The sequence below is a fragment of the Spermophilus citellus genome (genome assembly GCF_964194105.1).
Source record: "Spermophilus citellus genome assembly, chromosome: 2".
In the NCBI taxonomy this organism is placed as follows: Eukaryota; Metazoa; Chordata; class Mammalia; order Rodentia; family Sciuridae; genus Spermophilus; species Spermophilus citellus.
The window spans coordinates 27,583,656-27,605,011 of NC_138183.1; the positions used below are offsets into that span (position 1 = coordinate 27,583,656).

At 33.5% G+C, this 21,356-nt stretch overlaps 1 protein-coding gene across 12 annotated transcripts in view; it reads right to left on the reverse strand.

The window, feature by feature from the left end:
• The window catches only part of FKTN (fukutin), a 109,566-nt gene that overhangs the window by 64,882 nt on the left and 23,328 nt on the right, over positions 1 to 21,356 (reverse strand). For all 12 annotated transcript variants that reach the window (XR_014020351.1, XR_014020352.1, XM_081278656.1 and 9 more), the window contains 5 exons: positions 20,805 to 21,008; positions 13,335 to 13,612; positions 9,709 to 9,841; positions 3,808 to 3,937; positions 1,330 to 1,463 (listed from right to left, as the gene is read on the reverse strand). Coding sequence is in view for 10 of the 12 variants with exons in the window: in XM_081278656.1 (XP_081134782.1) it covers positions 1,330 to 1,463; positions 3,808 to 3,937; positions 9,709 to 9,841; positions 13,335 to 13,612; positions 20,805 to 21,008 (879 nt within the window). In the remaining 2 variants the exon portion in view is untranslated. The remainder of the gene's footprint in view (positions 1 to 1,329; positions 1,464 to 3,807; positions 3,938 to 9,708; positions 9,842 to 13,334; positions 13,613 to 20,804; positions 21,009 to 21,356) is intronic.

A 21,356-nucleotide genomic window follows, 5' to 3' on the forward strand; every position in this document is an offset into this window, starting at 1 on the left:
CGATAAGTAAGTAAAGCAGCATTACATATAACCACATACTAGCACAGATCATTACATTATATACATGATAAAAGAATAAATAAAAAATTAAGGTACAGAAAAAAAATTGAGAGGATTTCCTTAAAGTACTTATCCTATAAATAATTATGTGTCCATCAGATTTGGTGTAGCTGTCTATTTCATTACTAGTCACATAAAAATTTGTGTCACCTCCACCCTCCAAATCAGTGAGCTTCTCAAAGATAAGAACTGTAATTTATTCATTTTTGTGTTCCAGGTGCAGAGAACAGTACCAGACATGGTGAATGTTCAGTAAAGGTTAAATGACAAAAGCTCTATTGCTTTGACTTAGACCTCAGGAAAATATTTGATTAAACCTTTTTAGAAAAATAGGATGATTATTTTTGATGAAAGAAATAATTTTCCAGAGACTAAATATATTTCTACTTGCTTTACAGGATAATACTTCCCCTGGGACAGGCAAATTAAGAGCAAGATGATCACAAAGGGTCATGGGCTTAGGAGCATAGAAATCAAATTGTCTGGAGTAACATTTTGTCTTCACCATAATATCCTATCCCTGAGAAATAGACCTCTGAGGAAACTGCTATAACTTAAGACATGTGAGATAAACAAGAAACTGAAGTACTTCTTTAAAATGATTCTAAATTTCTACCCCCTAGCAATCAGTGAAATGTTTTGTGTTGATAATTATAATGACATTAATTCAGAGGTAAGCATAAAATTAAATGACTAATGAGAAACAATATAACTTCAGATAAGGTGGGTGGGATTACTTTTTTACATTAAATATTGCCTAATAAAGTAACAATAAATTCATTTACAAGAGTCAAAGATCCTTCTTTCCTCACTGATAGATTAAAAGCCAGATTTTCCTAGCTTTTCATTAAATCGTGCAGAAATCACAAGTGGTAACAAACATCCATTGAATCCATTGATACGGAGTGACAAAATTATATAAGCACTGCTAGCTCCAGCAACACGTATACTAAAATTGGAACAATGCAGAGAAGATTAGCATGTCCCTGTGCAATGATGACACACAAATTGTGCAGTGTTCCATTTTTTTCATATTGAGCAGTTTTCTTAGGCAAATGTAGTGATCTACTCAGAACTGGACCAATTATATTTAAAATATTTTACTCAACTCACCTATTTTTTAAAAAAATTTGCTACATCTATACCAGCAACACTTGCCAAAATAAACTATTGCTATCAAAACAAAAAAAAATTATTCTGAGTTACATACTATAAACTCTATCATTGAGATATGTCACTTATAAAATAAAGACAAGTTTTGTTACTGACCTTCCCAAACTTGTGTTTGAGTGGAAGTCCTGCATCCTGAAATGCTATAATAATATCAGATTTGTAATCTTGTATAAAAATCCCTAGGTCAACATCTTTGCTATAAGGAATAATATTGCACTGCCGATACCATCCTAAAACAAAACATAATTTTTATTAAAAATTTAAATTTTAAAATTGGTCATTATAATAGCTGATCTTTGTAACAATGGGTTTTACTTCACAGGGTTAGACTGAGAATTCTTTTTCAAAACTATTTTTTAGAAAATTAAATTCCAAATGAAATGACTCAGGTATAGGAATCTGTCCATCTATCTAGTCTATCTAAATTTCTTCACTGGTCTGAGCACTCAACTTCCTCATAAACTTTCATGACATATTTAATTTCTGTATAAATCATTAGCTTTAAATGGGTCATCTACTTTATTTTCACTTTTTTAAAAGAGAATTGGCATTTATATGAGTAAATAAATGGCCCATTATTGAGCTTCCAACCCATAATGGGCCATCCATTTAAAAAGTTAAGTTGCTGTTCAGAATGTTTAATCATTGACATTTAGTGATGGAGGCTGCTTTTAAGGTGTCCTAAAAACACTTAATTTTATTAATCATTATACCTTTCCTGAGTTAATATTTATAGAATTAACCAGCTCTGAATAGCTCATTTCTGATGGATAATATTTAAAAAGGAGCAACATTAGCTTCAATTTTCAATACACTGCCAAGAGATATTTAAGTGTTTACTATGTCTATTCACTGAGATACTAGAGCATTGTCCTAAAAAAATAAATTACTGAAGACTTCTGAGTTTCCCTTATTATCCTACTAATCTTTCCATCCAAATTATTTTAAAAGTAAACAATATTCCACATTTACCCTAACAGACATTGCTAAATAAGTATTAACAATTACCCTGATAGACAGTGCTATAGGAATTCCAAGATAATCTATTAAATAATTATAAACTATAAAAAATGGAAGGCTCATCTAATACAACTTTCTTATTTCAAAAATACCCTTAAATCAAGAAAAGCATGGGTCTAAAAAGTCAAAACAAACTATGACAAATGTTTACTTTGTTTTTTGAACCCAGGGGCACTTTACTCTATCCCCACCCCTTTTTATATTTTATTTTGAGACAGGGTTTTGCTAAGTTGCTGAGGCTGATCTTGAACTTGTAATCCTCTTGCCTCAGTTTCCCAAGTTGCTGGGATTATAGGTGTATGCTACCATGCCCAGCTATGACAAAAATGTTTAAGAAGTATTTTTTTTTCTTAAAGAGAGAGAGAGAGAGAGAGAGAGAGAGGGAGGAAGGGAGGGAGGGAGGGAGGGGAAGGAGAGGGGGAGGGAGAGGGGGAGGGAGGGGAGAGAGAGAGAATTTTTAAAAATATTTATTTTATATTTTTTGGCGGACACAACATCTTTATTTATATGTGGTGCTGATGATTGAACCCAGGCTGCATGTATGCGAGGCAAGCGCACTACCGCTTGAGCCACATCCCCAGCCCCAAGAAGTATTTTTAATGATACACACTATAACACAACTTTGCTTCTACAGTTAAACCTTAAAGCAAATATCACACAATTGTGTGAGCAATGTTCCTCTTTTAGCTTATTCTAGTTGTAAGCTCCTTGATAGGAAGAATCATGTAATCGTCCAATGTGGCCCAACAGAAGGATAACCACATATCAGAGTTTATACCTGTTGTACCAGAATAAATAGCTATGGCATTTCATTTCACTCTCAAAGGTATCCTTATTTGAACAATAAATTATATGGCAACTCTATGAAGTTGAAGTTCTAATCAAGAAACAATGAATACAGCTACAATCAACCATAGTTTTAATAACAGGAAACAAAAATAGAACAACTTTTAAGATTCTAAGTAATTCTAAATTCCAAATAAGTCTGATCTAATGAATAGTGGTCACAGATTTGAAAATTTTTCTTAGGTTCTAATAGCAACTTGTCTAAGGACTACAGAAAAGTCTGTAGTTCTCCCTTACTGATGAATAATGTTATCTAATCAGTGATACTCTGAATGATATGGAAAAGGTCTGTATACCTGAAGACATCCCTTTCACTCTTCCTCTCATTAGATATATAAGTTAAAAAAAATAGGAGTTTTTTTAAAAAGCAAAAAACAATCTTTAGAATAGAAATAATAAAATGCTAATTTAAAGATTACCTGAAAATGAACTATAGTCTCCATACATATTCTGATGTAAACTTTATACACATTACTTACACTGTTTGGTAAATACAAACATAGTCTTCCAAAGATTCTACTTTACATTTCTGAAATTAATTTTCTTTAAAAAAATCAATATTGATCTTTGCTATATGCATAAATGTTTACTCGGACTATAAATATTACACTTTGAATGTCACTAATGTTTTGTCAACTTAATTGGTTATCCCTAAAGACAAAAAGGATAAATGACGAGAAGACAAACATAAAGCAGGAAGAATTTTACCTAAGCAAGTTCCACTGCTCAGCCAAAAGCGTACTCCCAATTTCTTTAACGTTTTGGCTGCTAGTTGCAATAATTCCTTAGCACTCTTCCGAAAAACCATAGCTTCCACAGTGTTATCATCAAGGTACTGCTACAGATTAAATAAACAATAGTCAGCTATTAGAGCCATTTCCAAATTGCTGGAAACATTTCTGTGACATCTGAATTATATCTGGTAATTAACCCCATATTATATATATATATCTTTTTCTATAATAAATATCAAGTTTTATAGTTACTTCTTAGTCACACATTAAAATAAGAATATAAGAGTAGTTTTTAGGAGAAATCAAGAAGGAATACACTTATACTTTTATCAACTTCCTCCTTCCAGTCACAATTTGGCAGGGTGGGCAATTAGGGGGAAAAGAAGGCTAATTAAGATAGTTACAAGTATAACTGAAACAAAATAAATTAAATGGTGCTTTCATCATTCATTGATGCTACTGTCCTTTAAAAACTGCATAGTAAAGACGAAAGAGGATTTTGAATCAAATTATCTGTGTTCAAATTTATGATCATTTCTTTTTAGCTATGACCCTCTGCATATAATCCTGGAAGAAAATAAGTTCAGTGAAGAAGGTTACTTCTTGCTATTTATGACATATTTCCCAGTGACTAGAACAGAGCCTGCATTTTTGTTGAATCAATGAGAGAATGAAAGAATAAACAAACCTCTCTTAGATCTAATTTTCTCATCTGTAATTGAGTATAATAATTATACTTACATGATTGCTGGGCAGATTTAAGGAGGAAAATGCCTTGTAAAAGATGAAGTTTTATATAATTATTATCATTTACTCAGTTTTCTTGTTTTTCTGATTTTTCTTTTTCATGTTTAGAGTTTAAGGACTGAGGAAAGCACAATAAATTCTTCAGTGATGCTTCACTAACTATAGGACAAAGACCTAAATTATTTGGCCTAGGAGATAAGGACATTATGTTCTGGTCCCTTACTATTAGTCCAATCTAACCTCCGCCCTCCTTACAATTCATTTTGCAGCAATAAAATGTAACTTTCCAATTATACTACAATTTTTCTAGCCTCTATGACTTTATATATGTTGTTTTCTTTGCCCGATATGGTCTATGCCTCTTGAAAAAGACAAAATTTAGTATCATGATTTAAATATGTCCATTTAATTTTTCCTGTTTAGCCAATGAACAGACAAGAATCCTGGGATCCAGAAAGATCCTCCAAAATATCAAAGAAGAACAACATGATAGGATGTACCTACTCATTTTATGGACGAGGAAACTAAGGCTCAAATATTTTCCGGAGATCTCTGAGCAAATTCGTAAAAGAACAAGAATGTAACTGTCTAGATATTCCTAGGTCAGTTATCCAGATATTTCCAGATTCCCTTTGATTTTTCACTGAAATTCTATTGGTGAAGCTCATGAATTATTGTGTAATGCATTTTTTTCCTGTGAAAAAAATCAAGTTCAGAAAAATGTATAGTATCCTAATTCTGAACTTTGTAGGTGATTTATGAAAATAATTAAAAGTAAATAGAGTCAGGAGAAAATTTCCTCTTCTTCCTTCCTGAACTATTCAATACAAGAGCCATTAGGGAGGGCAGAGCAATAGAGGTTTTTGTGCATAGGGATGGCCTAGTATTATGGGATGTCAGAGCCAAGCAGGGTTAAGGAGAGCCACCCTGCAGGTGAGCAGCCAGATGTAGGAATTCAGAGACTGAGTAGGGTGACAATGGTGCCTACATAGAGGAGCAGCCCAGCAAGGGCAGCAATGTCCATGGCAGGGTGAGAAAAACATCCACATGGGGAGGGGGATCTGTCAAGAGATTGGTTATATATGGGAATACTAAACAAATAAATAAATATACTAAGAACAATGGAAGTTAAAAAGGGAGCCAGAAATACAAAAATGAACCCTATGTTGTTCAGTTGAAATTTATAACGTACCTGGAATAGAGATAATGATGTGAATTCAGATTTTAGTAGAAAAGATAAAATATAGAGATACACACCATACCCCTGTCCACTGAGAGGGCCTATGTGTAGGAAAACCAAATAGCAATGGATACCAGATTCTGGCTTCTATTGTGGTTTGGATGTGAGATGTCCCCCAAAAGCTCACATGTAACACAATACAAAAAGGTTCTGGGGAGAATGATTGGGTTGTAAAGTCTTAACCTAATCAGTGATTTAATCCTGAAAGGGATTAACTGAGTGGTAACTGAAGTGGTGAAATGTGGCTAGGAGGTGGGGATTGGGGCGTGACTTTGGGATATATTTATCTGTATATGGTTGAGTGGAGTCTCTCTTTGCTTCATGGTCACCATTACGGGAGCTGCTTCCCTCAGCCACACTCTTCCACCAGGATGTTCAGCCTCACCTTGAGCCCCAAGAAATGGAGCCAGCCTTCTATGGATTAAGACCTCTGAAACCATGAGCCCTCAAATAAACTTTTTCTCCCCTAAAATTGTTCTAGTCAGGTCTTTTAGTCACAGTAGCAAAATAATTTACTAAAACAGGTTCTTTAAAGAACCAGAAATCAGAGAAAAAGTTGATCCCAGGGTTGGGGAGGGGAAATTACATAATAAGCCTAGAACATCTTGTTATGTTAAAATCTTAAGAATATAATCTAATCCCTTAAATAAAATAGGAAACCTTGAGTCTACACTGATAAAAACAAATGAAAGTTTGACAAGGAAGTCTAGGGATGTAGCTCAGTGGTAGGCTGCTTGCCTAGCATGCACAAGTCCCTGGGTTCAATCCTCAGCACTGCAAAAAAAAAAAAAAAAAAAAAAAAGTCTGAAGAAGAATATAAAGTAACTTCACACTGGGTGTTAATAAGGGAAAAATAGAAACTTAATGTGAGGCTGGTAGATAAAACAAATCAAGTTCATGATATGAACATAAACAGCAATGGGACAAATCAAAATCAGGCAGCACCTGATGGCATACACTTCTGTGTATTCCTTGTAAAGATGTTTAATCTGAATCAAACATGAGGAAAAATCAGATAAATCCTCAAATGAGTGACATTTTACAAAATATCTGGACCATATTCTTCAAAAGTATCAAGGTCATGAGAGTAATAAAAGAACTGAGAAACCCCAAACAGAAAGAGACTAAGGAGACAGGAAAATTAGTACATGTTCCTTTTTATTATAAAGGTCATTAATGAGATAATTATCAGGATTTCAATGGGAGCAAATGGTAATAATCTGTATTAATTTCCTAATTTTGGGGCTGGGGATGTGGCTCAAGCGGTAGTGCGCTTGACTGGCATGCGTGCGGCCCGGGTTCGATCCTCAGCACCACATACCAACAAAGATGTTGTGTCCTCCGAGAACTAAAAAATAAATATTAAAAAAATTCTCTCTCTCTCTCTCACTCTCTCACTTTCTTAAAAAAAAAAAAAAAGTTCCTAATTTTTCTTGTTTTTAGAAAATGCTAACTTATTTGAGGTGGTAGAACATCTAATCTACAGCATACTCAAAATGCTATTTGTATTGTATTCACAACTTTTATTTAAGCCTAAAATTGTTTAAAAATCATTATTTAAAAAAATTTAGGGGCTATGGGTGTGGCTCAAGCGGTAACGCTCTCGCCTGGCATGCGCAGGGCACTGGGTTCGATCCTCAGCACCACATAAAATAAAGATGTTGAGTCTGCCGAAAACTGAAAAAAAAAAAAAAAATTTAGGAGTCTACAGTGTAAGTTTATTTGATAAATTCAGTTTGTCTGGGCATTATATTTAAGACTATTTGGCGCCATCAAGTGTTCAAATATATACATGCTCACTTCAATTGCAAAACATACTCTCCTTGTTATTTTTTAATCATGGTTCTAACATAAGAAATAATGAAGGAAACATTTAAGAGGATAACGATAAAAAAATGTTATTAGTGGGCTGGGGATGTGGCTCAAGTGGTAACGCAGCCCAGGTTCGATCCTCAGCACCACATACAAACAAAGATGTTGTGTCTGCCGAAAACTAAAAAATAAATATTAAAATTCTCTCTCTCTCTCTCTTTAAAAAAAAATGTTATCAACACCATTCAATAATACCAATACATTATCAGGAGAAAAAAAACAAATTAGGTATCACAAATCTGCCTCATTGTGAGTGAATGATATAGAAAAACATTGTGGATGAATACAAAGTTCCATCTGTTTGTGTCATGAATATGACCTACAAACAGCATTACAGTTTTGCTGTTGGATGGTACTTCAAACACCCAAATGATAAGGCTATAAGCTGATCTGCACTTTGAACATCCTTTTTCCATGTTCTTTACTCAAATGCTGACTGTTTGCTTTAATATTTCAAAACCAGGGATAAGAAATATAGAATTAGAAAGTAACAGCTGTCATTGCACACCTGTAATCTCATACCTATCATACCAGTGGCTCAGGAGGCTGAGGCAGGAGGATCACAAGTTCAAAGCCAGCCTCAGCAACTTAGCTAGACCATAAGCAACTTAGTAAAACCCTGTCTAAAAATAAAACATACAAAGGTCTAGGTATGTGGCTCAGTGATTAAATTCCCCTGGGTTCAATCCCTGGTAGTACCAAAAAAAGAAAAAAAAAGTATGATACTCTCCACATTATTTTTTCAGTTATTGTGAATCATTTTACATTTTGTGCTGTCTTTTCACAAATGAGAAAGGCAAATGAGTGGGCAAATGCTTGTTAGGTCTCAAAAAAAAAATCATTTGATTCAGATAAGCACTAATTCTCCATGTATTTTTGCATATTTTCTTTGTGTCACATACTGTGATAGATACTGGGGCTCCAGAGGTGAATAAGAAGATTATCATCAAGAAATACACATAATTTAGTGGGGTGACAAGATAGACATTTGCAAAACACTGTGATAAATGCCATCACAAAGGTGGCAACCAGAGCAATTTCCTTAAGGCAGGAAGAGTGAGTCTTGTTTAAGCACCAAACTCTCTTCTGCTTCCTGTTACCATGTGGTAGGTTATGCTGGGCAGCCCTTGCCTACAAGAGTAAGCCCAACCACACGTATGATTTTTTAGTTTTTTATCCATGAAGCTCAGTAAATTTTATAACCCTGCTGTTACAATTCTAAAGAAAGAGGGCTAGGAAGGCACACTCAGGCTGCCAGGCCTAGGCTTTAGTGCCAGCAGATCACATCAGAGAAACCTTGTATTTGTGGTCTTAGGCACTTAGCAACAATTATAAAGCTGGTACTTCATTTTATGATTCTGTTCCTCCTTGTGTGTGCAGGTTTTTTTTTTTTTTGTTGTTGTTGTTTTGGTAGAGAACCCCAGAAAATAAAGGGGCAAATTTCAGGACTAGGGTACCAAAACCCCACTGTCATTTTGTCTGTTTTCACTTTATCTCTGGTTTCATGTTAGCTCTTAAAGTCGAACTTTCTTGCCCTTCAAAATCACATTTTATATCTCCAGGGCCAGAAGCCTAGGAAACAGGCTTTCAATAAATGTTCACTGCATTGAAAGCTAGAGCAACAGAATAAAGTAAAGTTCAAAAAGAATTGGTCTTTGTGTAGCATTTGCCTTCAAAAACCCTTTATGAACACAAAAATTCATATTCAGCGGAAAAACTCTGAAAATTTGTTTTCAGAAAAATATTTTCTAAATCCATGTGGTCCATCTTCTAGAGTAACCTCATTCTTCCTGGATTGCTTCAGAAAGATAATCTACCATCTCCTATCAAGTTTATAAGCTATTGCAACTAAAGGCAGAGACCAATGGTAAACCCATCAAAGTCCATTGAAAAAAAAAACAATAAGTATTAACTTATATTTCACCTATTGTCCATAAGTCCTTTCATTTCCCCCTAAAATATTAAAATAAGCATATTTCCTTTAATTTAAAAGTATAATATTTGGTTGTCTCTAACCTGCAAGAATGCTCGAGCTTCTTTATACCTGCACTCAATAAACCTAGAGTGTGGTATTTCTTCCAGAAAGTGCACTGGATCTTTTGGAATACGAACTTCTAGTCCATCAATAGTAACTTGCTGTAATTCTGGCCTGAAAACAAAAGTTAAGATTATAAGGAAATAATTCAGAACACTGGCAGTCTCTTTAAAATATTAAACATTAGCAAAATAGCTAAATATCAAGTGTGAAGAATATGGAAAATGACAACCCCAAAGACAATGTGACTAGGGAGGAGGGAGAGAAAATAAGGCAAACATTAATCCTTCCTAACAACATTGAGTCCTGAAGGGACTGAGTGCTAGTCCCTGAACTTTCACCCTGTCCCATTGCCAAAGAGTCCTAGAAGAAAAAGAGAAAACAATAAAGCTCTGGGTAACAATGGATCCTGGAGGAAGAAGATAAGCAATGAATGCTGGGCTCTGAGCTTTCATCCCTTCCCAGTAACAATAAGTTTTGAATTTTTTACAACTTTTATCCTGACTGCTCAAACCAACACATTCTGCTTCATTCTCCAATGATTAAGCCACCCTCATTGTAAACCTCATTGTTACCCCTTCTGTAACAGGTGGCCATTTTCTATCCAGAAAGTAAGCCCATCTGATGTTTGACTCTGCTGGTGAATAAAAGACAGTGCTGGTCTGTGAGGTTTGTTCCCATCTTCATTATTTGTGCTTACAAAGTGTGTTTTCTTTCTCAGGTACCAATTAGTAACTTTAATATGACTTTGAAAATCTGACATCAAACAGCAACTGAGTTTTAAGTATTTGGCTCATATATTTTAAAATATTTTTATACTTGTTCATACATACTTCAGTATTTTAGACAAAAAAGAAAGGTAAATGATTTAGTTTTAAACTACTGATTTACTTCTAAAGAAATAAATGTTCTTTTGAATAATTAAAATAGTCTAGAATTCATTAACAGGCAAAATGCTATGTGGGAATCAGCCATGTATATTTTGGACCCCCCCCATTCTAAAAATATTCCTTGAGTTTTCCATTCCTCTTTATATAAAATCTTACAAATAGTGATGGCTTTTATCTATTAGCAAACATATTTAATAAGTATTTGTTGACTGACAATCCTGAACTTCGCTAAATTATTAATGAAACTTTGAAATAAACTCACGAGACTTTACAAAACAAACTAAAAGATGTTTTTCTAAAGAAACTTATTTGAAATACATAATGAAAAAATATGCATAGAATTGGCCAGAGAACCCTACAATTATGATTAAAATAATAAGAGGAGCCAATATTAACAACAAATTATTCTTCACTACCCTCTATAATGTTATTGGTAATTTTACTGCTAAAAACTTGGTTTGGTTTAGGAAAGGTTTGACTTTACCTACACAAAAAGCGTAGATAGGGGCTGGGGTTGTGGCTCAGCGGTAGAGCACTTGCCTCACACGTGTGAGGCCCTGGGTTTGATCCTCAGCACCACATAAAAATAAATAAATAAATAAAAATTAAAGGTATATATAAAAAAAGTATCAACAGCTTCAGTTTTGGATAATTTTTTCAGTTATTTCTCAAATATGTGATTTTAGATACTAATAAGAGGGCAAAAAAATAGTTTTCAAGTGTAACAGATAAGCATTGTCTCTCTGGAAGTTTCCAAGAAAGGATTACAATTTGAAAATTCTTACAAGGGTGTCAAACTTTAAGGCAAATGATAAATATTTATTGCTACCTGAATATAAGATTATGATATTTAATACAAACCGTAAGATCACTATTAGTGACTTCAAAAGGGGAAGAAGAGTATAACTCTAGGTTAGAAACTTCAAGTTCATTATCTAATTTCAAGATTTTTTAAATTCAGTAATTGCTAATATAATTATCAAATTTTACATGGATCCCTTCAAATAACTGTTTCTCATTAAAAAACATTTCTATTACTAAGATAACAAAGGACATACTTCTATATAGAGTTGACCAATAGAATGAAATGACAAAATTATGCTATGTACATATATGAATATGCCACAACATATTTGACCTTTGTATATCTATATCTATATCTGAATATCTATAAAGCTCAAATTTAAAAAACAACAACAACAAAATAAATAGAAAGAAGACCAGTAGAGTAGAGGAAAGGCAGTGGGGGGAGGAGAAGGAGAGGGACAAAGGAAGTATTTGGGACTGAAATGGAGCAAATTATATATTCCATGCATGTACGACTATGTCAAAATGAACCCCCCATTATGTACGACTATAATGCACTAATAAACACATAAAATTATATAAGAAATTGCACAAGACAAAGGCACAAAATAATAAATTACAAACACCCATGTCTCCACCACAGAAATTGAATCTTGTTAGCTTCTTTTCAGTTTTCTATGTATCCAGTTTTCTATATATTCCCTCCATTCTCCCTAGAAATAAAACTTACCTTTTTTTCCATTACTTATTCCTTATTCTTAATACTAAGTATGTGTAGTATTCTTTTTTAAAAATTTTCTTTAGTTGTGAATGGACACAATATCTTTTTATGTATTTATTTATTTATTGGGTACCAACGATTGAACTTCAGGGTATTTGGCCACTGAGGCACATCCCCAGTGCTATTTTGTATTTTATTTAGAGACAGGGTCTTTTTTTAAAATTATTATTATTAGTTGTTCAAAACATTACAAAGCTCTTGACATATCATATTTCATACATTTGATTCAAGTGGATTATGAATTCCCATTTTTACCCCATATACAGATTGCAGAATCACATTGGTTACACATCCACGTTTTTACATACTGCCATACTAGTGTATGTTGTATTCTGCTGCCCTTCCTATCCTCTACTATCCCCCCTCCCCTCCCCTCCCTTCCCATCTTCTCTCTCTACCCCATCTACTGGAATTCATTTATCTCTCTCGTTTTTTTTTTTCTTTTTTCCCCTTTCCCCCCACTTCCTCTTATATGTAATTTTGTATAACAATGAGGGTAGAGACAGGGTCTTACTGAGTTGCTTAGGTGCCTTGCCTCACTGTTGTTAAGGCTGGCTTTGAACTTTCCATTCTCCTGTCTCAGGCCTCCTGAGCCACTGCCATTATAGGCGTGCACCACTATGGCAGCCTATATTTATTTTTATGTAGTGCTGAGGATCAAACCCAGTGCTTCAGACGTGTGAAGCAAGTGCTCTACCACTGAGCCATGACCTCAGTCCCTATATAGTATTCTTAATACTATATATATAAGTATATATCCATGAACATAATTTATCCTGTATTTGAGCTTTTTATAAATATAATCATAATATTTGTATTCTTCTCTACCTTGTTTGTGTCACTCAACATTGTAGGATTTATCCCTGCTATTGTTTAGAGCTGTAGTCCATTCATTTCCCTGCTGTAGAATACTTCACTCTATATTTTATATATATATACACACACACACACAAACACAATACATATAAATTTATCCTTTTATTGCTTTTCATTTAGAAGCGTTAAGAAAAATGTTATTATGAACATTCGTTTGAATTATATATTAGATTTCATTATAAAATGTAAAAAAAAAAAAAAGTATAAGAACCTACCTATGGACAACATTTATTGGCTTTGGCTCTAAACTTACCTGTCAAAAGCACCAGGATAACGACCAAACTGTAACTTTCGAAAAGGAACAAATTTCTTGTCAATGTGTCCTTTGAGTCGTAGATGGCCATGCCAGAGGTAGTTGCCACTTCTTTCATGAAAGACCACCAAATGGATGGCATGAGTGGCTAATCTGCAGATATAGTGCAGGGGGATTTCAGTTCCAGAAAGTGAGTCTATCCCATCTAGCCGAGGATCTTTGCTTTCAATCTTTAGGCATTGAAATCCCATATTTTCAGCTATCCGAAACCAGCCTTCCTATTGGAATTGAATAAACATCAAACTTGAATATTTAAAACAAAATATTAGTAGCACTAATGACTATTACACTGAGTTAAGTCATATTTGTGCTAATCTACTCACTACCAGAAGATTTAGAAATGAGGGGGTTGAACAGAGTGGAATAAAAAAGAAAATATGTAGTATAGAAGTTATATATAAGAACTCTATGAAAATTAATACGTATTTCTTCTTTGGAATGAGAATGCTCATTTTAGTGTTCTATGGTTAGTTAACATTAATATTAGGACAGCATAAAATTAAACTTGCAATTCTTATATTTTAACAGTTTAAAATGTTACAATAAAACCCAACCTAATGCAAATCTTTAGAAAACAGACTGAAACATTCTGTACATTTTTCAACATCTTTAGAGTATAATTTTTTTTTTTTTTTTTTTTTTGGTACTGAGGATTGAACTAAGGGGTGCTAAATCACTGAGCCACATACCCTTTTTAAATATTTTTTCTAATTTAGAGATAGGGGTCTCATTAAGTTGCAATACATAAAAGATAGACTCACAGCAGTTTTCCTGTCTAAAGAAACATAACTAATAAGGCTCAACGCCACTAAAAGCACCAAGGTCTTATCCAAAAAAATCCAAATTCCTTTCAATTATAACATTACCTCTCTGGTTTATACAATGTGTACAAAGTTTGTTCAATTCATCATCTCATTTGATATCTACAGAAACCATGTGAGATCAGCAAGGAAGATAGTATTATACATAGTCTATTATGCAAGAAAAATAAAGCTTGAAGAAGTAATTAATACCAGATATTAAGGTATGTGATGATGGTCTGTGTCCTAAAGCTTGTCTTACTGACCACAGCATTCAGAAATATTTTTCATGAGTACATTCTTTGGGTTTTTCAATGTTGTCATTTGAATTTGTTCTACCTTCATCTATGCTCTCATTAAATAAACCTGTATTGTACTATTTATTGTAATGCCATTTAATTGTTTCTTTCAATGATTAAACACCATGAACAGACTCAATTTCCTCTAATACATGAATCAACAGTGTCTAGAATCCAGAAGGTAGTCAAAAGATATTTTATTGTTGTTTATATTGTTAATTGAGAGAAGATGATAAGTTTGGTACAGAATATTAACTAGTAACAAGAAGAAGTGTCCTGCCATTTATCTATATAGAGCTAACTTGTATTCTGGTCAAAACAATGTAGACACAAGTATCATACATCACTTCCAGGACTGGGCCTCACAATATCCCAAAGAATCTTCCACATTCTTCTTACATCTCCATGTATAAAAGAAAAGAACCCCAAGATGCAATTTCACCTGATTTTCCTTTATTAATTATAATTATCAACTACAGAACTCCTTTTCTTTCTTGGTACACCTAAAAATTGGAAAATACCGACTGAGGGTGAGTATTGCCAATTCAAAGAAAAGCACTATGGTATAGAATGAAAGAAAAGCATTATGAGTTGGTAAATTCAGGAAAAATTAAATAGGTCAGCTAGATCTTAAGAGAAATCTGATCACGATTGAGGGAAGAGAGGAAGACTGACAAACTAGGCAGAACTATAAGGGTTGCCTTTTTATAACAATGAGAAAGAAAAGTCAAGAATAAAGTAATCACTTTGACCAAGCAGAGTAAAGGCCTCAGTCAAGACTGTTCAACACAAAACTTCCATTTGCCTTGGAAGCTGTTTCCTCACTTGGTAATGATATTAGTAAAGAAAACAATCACATGCAAAATGAAGTCCACAGTTAGGTCCACTTTGGGGGAAGTTTTAGGGAGGACTATCCAAGGGGTCTGTATGTCATCTACATAAATAAACTTGGAACAAGTATGCTTGTATTCTGCATAGCTGACCTTTTGCTTCTTCCACTGACTCTAATCTTATCAGTTTTGCCAGCTGGAGAAGATTTATTTTCTTCCAAAGCAGTAGTTCTGAAGGTATCAGATATTTTTGAAATTTGTGGGCATATTCGTGGTTTATCATAATGGAAAATTGTCATTTAGAAGTCTACACCAGAATGACTAGACATTATATAATCTAAAATATGAAAATCTATCCTTTGTCCTATATAATTTCAAATATCCTATAAGATGATCACAGAGTGAAAAACATGTTTACAATTATCTGAACCCTTATTTCTCACCAATACAATAGCCATACTAGTGAAGATACAATTTTATTTTTTGTTGTTGGAAATTTGTTCACTGCTTTGTAAAATGAGACTACTAACAACATTAAAAGTAAGAATTTGTGGAGTCTGTGACCCTACTTATACATACAAGCATCTGAATTGTTTTATTATGTTTTCCAATGTAGTCATGGTTGAGTATTTACACAATAAAACACACACTAGTTCTTTTAATTTTTATATTATATTATAGTTAAGGCATTAGATTGATTTGGGAGATTATGTGTATTGGAAGCTTGTAATTTCTACAAATTTTGTTTTGAGAAAATAAATATGGAATACTCTGTACTGGCTTCTAAGCCTTATAAGGCTTTTTTATGAGAAGAATCAAATAGCCCAATAGAAATGACCTACAAAACCTGACATTTAGGAGTTTCTCCAATGAAAAAACAAGCATGCTCTATAGAGTAGTCAAACAGTTAATGAGACCTGACCATTAAAAAAAAATCCAATATAATTAAAGTTTCTTATTCTTAAATATGAACAAAGATCAACAATTATATAAAATCTATATCATAAAAAACACGAACAAAATAAGATAAAAATACCAGAAAACAAAGAAGGGATTTAGCAAAACAAAATGCAGTAAAGATCAAAAAAACATTTTAGAAGAAGTAAACCTTTAAAATGTACAGGGCATTTTAAAGATTAAACTGTATCCCTGAAGCAAAAACAGAATAACACAATAAGGAACAGAGCATAAGAAGCTTTTAGAAAATATGCAAATTTCAAACAAAAATATGACAAAATACAAAAATTATATAAAAAATGTTCAACACCACTAACAATTAGAGAAATGTAAATTAAAACTACACTGAGATTTCATCTCACTCCAGTCAGAATGGTAATTATCAAGAATACAAGTAACAATAAATGTTGGCAAGGATGTGGGGAAAAAGGTACACTTATACATTGCTAGTGGGACTGAAAATTGGTGCAACCACTCTGGAAAGCAGTATGGTGATTACTCAGAAAACTTGGAATGGAACCACCATTTGACCCTGCTATCCCATTCCTCAGCATATACCCAAAGGGCTTAAAATTAGCAGACTAAAGTATCACAGCCACATCAATATTTATATTAGCTCAATTCACAATAGCTAAGCTATGGCGCCAAACTAGGTACTCTTCAATAGAAGAATGGATAAATAAAATGTGGTATATATGCACAATGAAATATTACTCAGCCCATAAAGAAGAATGAAAAATTATGTCATTTTTCTGTAAATAGATGGAACTGAAGGCTATCCTGTTAAGTGAAATAAACCAATCCCAAAAAACCAAAGGCCAAATGTTCACTTGTGGATCTAACACACAATAAGCGAGGGGGAATAGAAGTTCACTAGGTTAGACAAAGGGGAATGAAGAGAAGGGAGAGGGGACAGGCATAGGAAAGACAGTAGAATGAACTGGTCATAACTTTCTTATGTGCATACATGAATACACAACCAATGTAACTTCACATCATGTACAAGCATAAGAATGAGAAGTTATATCCCATGTGTGTAAAATATGTCAAAATACACTCTGTCATGTATATCTAAAAAGAACAAATAAAAATATGACAAAAATCAATGGCACAATTAAAGATTTTGTTAAAAAATAGAACAGCTGGAAAAAGGGAGAAAATCACAAGCAAAGATAAGAAAATTGGAGGATCAATTCTGCAAGTCCATCATCCATATAAAAAAAGTTCAGAAAGAACATGTTTTCAATACAATTGCTAGAGATCCTACCTAAATAAGTTTAAAAGAAAAAGACCGAATTGTCTTTTTTTGTAAACAATATACTCATCTGATCGGTCTTTATGGAAAGAAAGAAAGAAAATGGTAAACCACTGAAGTGTACCTACAGAGTTCAGTACAGTAGCTAGAAAACAAGATCTGGAAACAAAATACAAAAGTCAGCAGCAGTCTCATACACCTATAATAATGAACTGGAAAAAGAAACAGAAAAATATCTTACCTGTATCCACGATCCCCAATTAAAAACTACAAGGTAGCGAAAAATAAATTATCCAAAAATGAGCAAAATCTCTAAGAAAATTATAATATTCTATTAAAGAGAATGAAAGGAGAACTAAAGGAAATATATTTAATGTTCATGAATGAGAAATCCCAATGTTTAAACAATGTCAAGAGACCTTGCATGCTTTTGCTTTCCTACTGCTTTGTGAATAAGCCTGAACTAGTCTGGTTCATGAAAGACACAATGTTCTGGCACCTCCACTGCCCCATTTGACAGCCAGCTATCCTGAAGCAGTTACTTGAGTGAGCTTAGATGAGACTATAATCGTCCAGCTGAATCCCATCCAAATTGCTGCGTTACAGTATTCTGAATTAAACAGAAGTTTTTAACACAGGAAAGATGAAAAGATTTTCTGGAATGCTATGAAGAAAACATTACTGAATGCTATGAAGAAAACCAGCACTGAAGACCAGTCTGCATTATAGTAAAAAGACCAAGAGCTCAAGGTGATGTCTCCAAGGAGAGGGAGGATCATCTGATACATTAGATCCCACTGAGAGCTTTATGTTTCCATTGCAAAGTTCACAGATGGATTATTGATAGATTACAAAAAACTAGCAAACAAAAAAGAGGAGAATAAGAGATTTATATGAATAAAGGAAAATCACCAGAGTGAACTAGATAACTTCCATGTGAATATCCACACATTCATAATAAGGTAAATATTAACCATTCATTTAACTACAAGATACAGTCATTTTAGGATGATGAGCAGAGGCATGCATGCATGTATGTATATGTGTGTGTGTGTGTGTGTGTATATATATATATATATATATATATATATATATATATACACACATACATACACATATGAAAGAGTAAATCCAAGAGCTAAACTCTTATAACTCTAAAACTCATCATCTAAATGAAATATTAATAAGATAAATGTAAACATTTATAAATGAGAAGATAAACAGGGTAGAAAAAGTCAAAGTGGTTGGCTCTAAGAGTAGGAATAAGAGAAGCTCCTTTTTTTTTTTTTTTTAATCAAGAGCTTTGTATTAAGTGATTTTTTTTTTCTTTTTTTAGTACTGAGGATTGAACCCAGGGGCACACTACCAATGAGTGCCCTTTTTATTTTTTATTTTCAGACAGGCTGTCCTTGAACTTGGAATCCATCTGTCTCAGCCTCTCGAGTCACTGTTATTACAGGCACGCACCACTACACCTCCACTACTATTTGACTTTTTAAATTAGTACTAGCATTATTTTGCTTAAAAATAAAAACTGAATTTAAAATATCACATTTTAACTTTTCCATAAGTTTAAACACTTTCAAAATATAAAATAAGAAAAAATAAGCAAACAAAAATGATGTATTTATCTGTTTAACACTTACATCATTGCCTGGAAAGAACCAGGGGCCAGAAAACACAGTTCATTCTCCTGATGCTGCTCTGTGCAAGAGTTTGAGATAATCAAGGGTCTGTGCAGCTTATAGTGTTTTCCCAGATATCCCTATTACTCTGGAAAGTAAGCCCTGCCTACCAGGGGTCAAAACAACTAAAACATATCTCATTGTGGCTGACTAGTTATGTTCATTTAATCTGATGCTCATTTTCTTATTTGCATAATTCCTAGGAATGAAAAATAAAGAAATCTGGAACTTAGAAGTTATATCAGTCTATTTTTGCATTACCATAATAAAATGCCCGACGCAGGCTGACTTTACAGAGGAAAGAGGTTTTTATTTAACTTATAATTATGGGATTTGGAAGTCAAAACAGCATAGCTCTGGTTCTGACAAAGACCCCATGGTAAAAGACAAGAGTGTGTGTGTGAAGAAGAGAAAATATTTTAAAACAGGAAGACAGAAAGCTGGGTGGGGCCAGGCTTGCCCTTTTTATTACAATGCTCTTGTAAAAACTGATTTAGGGTCTTGCGAGAACTACCTAATTCCTTTTGGGGGCAAGATACTCAATCACCCCCAATTAGGCCTACCCACTCAAAAGTTCCCCACCTCCTAATCAATACTCTGGAGATCAAGCTTTCAAAACATGAATCTCTGGAAAACACTTATAAACCATTTCCAAACTATGTTAAGAAGAAAGCAAAATTTTGAGACACTTCCTTTTTTTTTTTTTGCTGACTCCTATCTGACTTTAACTTTGCTAACCATAAAGCAGATTAAATTCATAGTTTTGGGCACATTTAAAAAGTATTTCGCTTAAGTATCAAACAAGTACTGCACACTTACAAAACGGAAAGAATATAGTCTTGTCCACCTTATATAATATGTACTAAAAATTCATCACTAAATCTCTTCCTACTTGCCCTACACTAATGGAGATATTAAATACCTGCATTTTAGGCCTCTCTCACCATTAGGTGACATGTGATTACAGTTCTGGACAGTGAGATATAAAAAGTAGTTTATCATAAGCTTCTTCAAAATATTTTTCTTCAAAAATTGGTGTTACCATTCCTTCTTCTCATCTGTTTTGAACATGGACACGATAGCTGAAACTGTGAGACCAATCTTGTAATGATGAGGGAAAGGAAGAAAGACACTTAGCCCTGACATCAGTAGGCAGTGGAACTAACAACAGCCACCAACCTTTTACCTCTTGTTATTCAAGAAAAATAAATGCACTATATGCATTAGCCATTATTAATTATATTCTGTTACTCATAGCTGCAAATATTCCTGATGCAATTTATCATATTTTTGGTACTGGGGATTAAGCCCAGGGGGTGCTTTAATACTAAACTATATCCCAGTCCTTTTTATTTTTTATTTTGAGACATGGTCTCAGTAAATTGCCTAGATTGGTCTTAAGCTTCCTGCCCCAGCCTTCCGAGTTGCTGAGATTATAGGTGTGCGCCACTGTGCCCAGCTCCTCATATAATTTATACAAACAAAGTTTTAAGAATGATTTTAGGTGTTTTACATTTTAAACTTGTGTAATTCCATACTATTCTGAAAGACAAATATTATATTATCTAAAAGCAATCAACTTACTTCATTCTTCCACAGGTGATACTGTAGTGCAAATGCAGTAAATTCTCTTGGAACACAGAAAAACTTGCATTCTGAAGTGGAGTCATGAGAAGTATTTTTGATTTGTTCAAAGTTTTTACTAATCAGTTCCAGAATCAAAGGATCAATAAGGAACACTGGTACATTTTGGCTGGATGTCAGCATAATAAATTTTTTAACTGCACGCTGTTTGAGAGGAAAAGAATACCCTTAATACCAATCAATAAAACAACTTATTGTATTAAATTTGTATTCACTGATCTTATAAGAATATATAGGGTGTTTATCCAACAGATACCATGCTTAGCACTTACATTAAAAACAAATAAATAAACACATATGGTTCTTGGCCTCAAGCAATACACTCTTCCAGGAATGATGACCAAATAGTTACAATACAAGGTAAAACATGCTATAATAAAAATGTATACCACATACTATAAGAGTACAGAACAATAAGTTATCAATTAACATTAAAAAATCTTCATAGAATAAGTAGTATATATGAAAATTTGGAGCTTAGAAATTATTCTC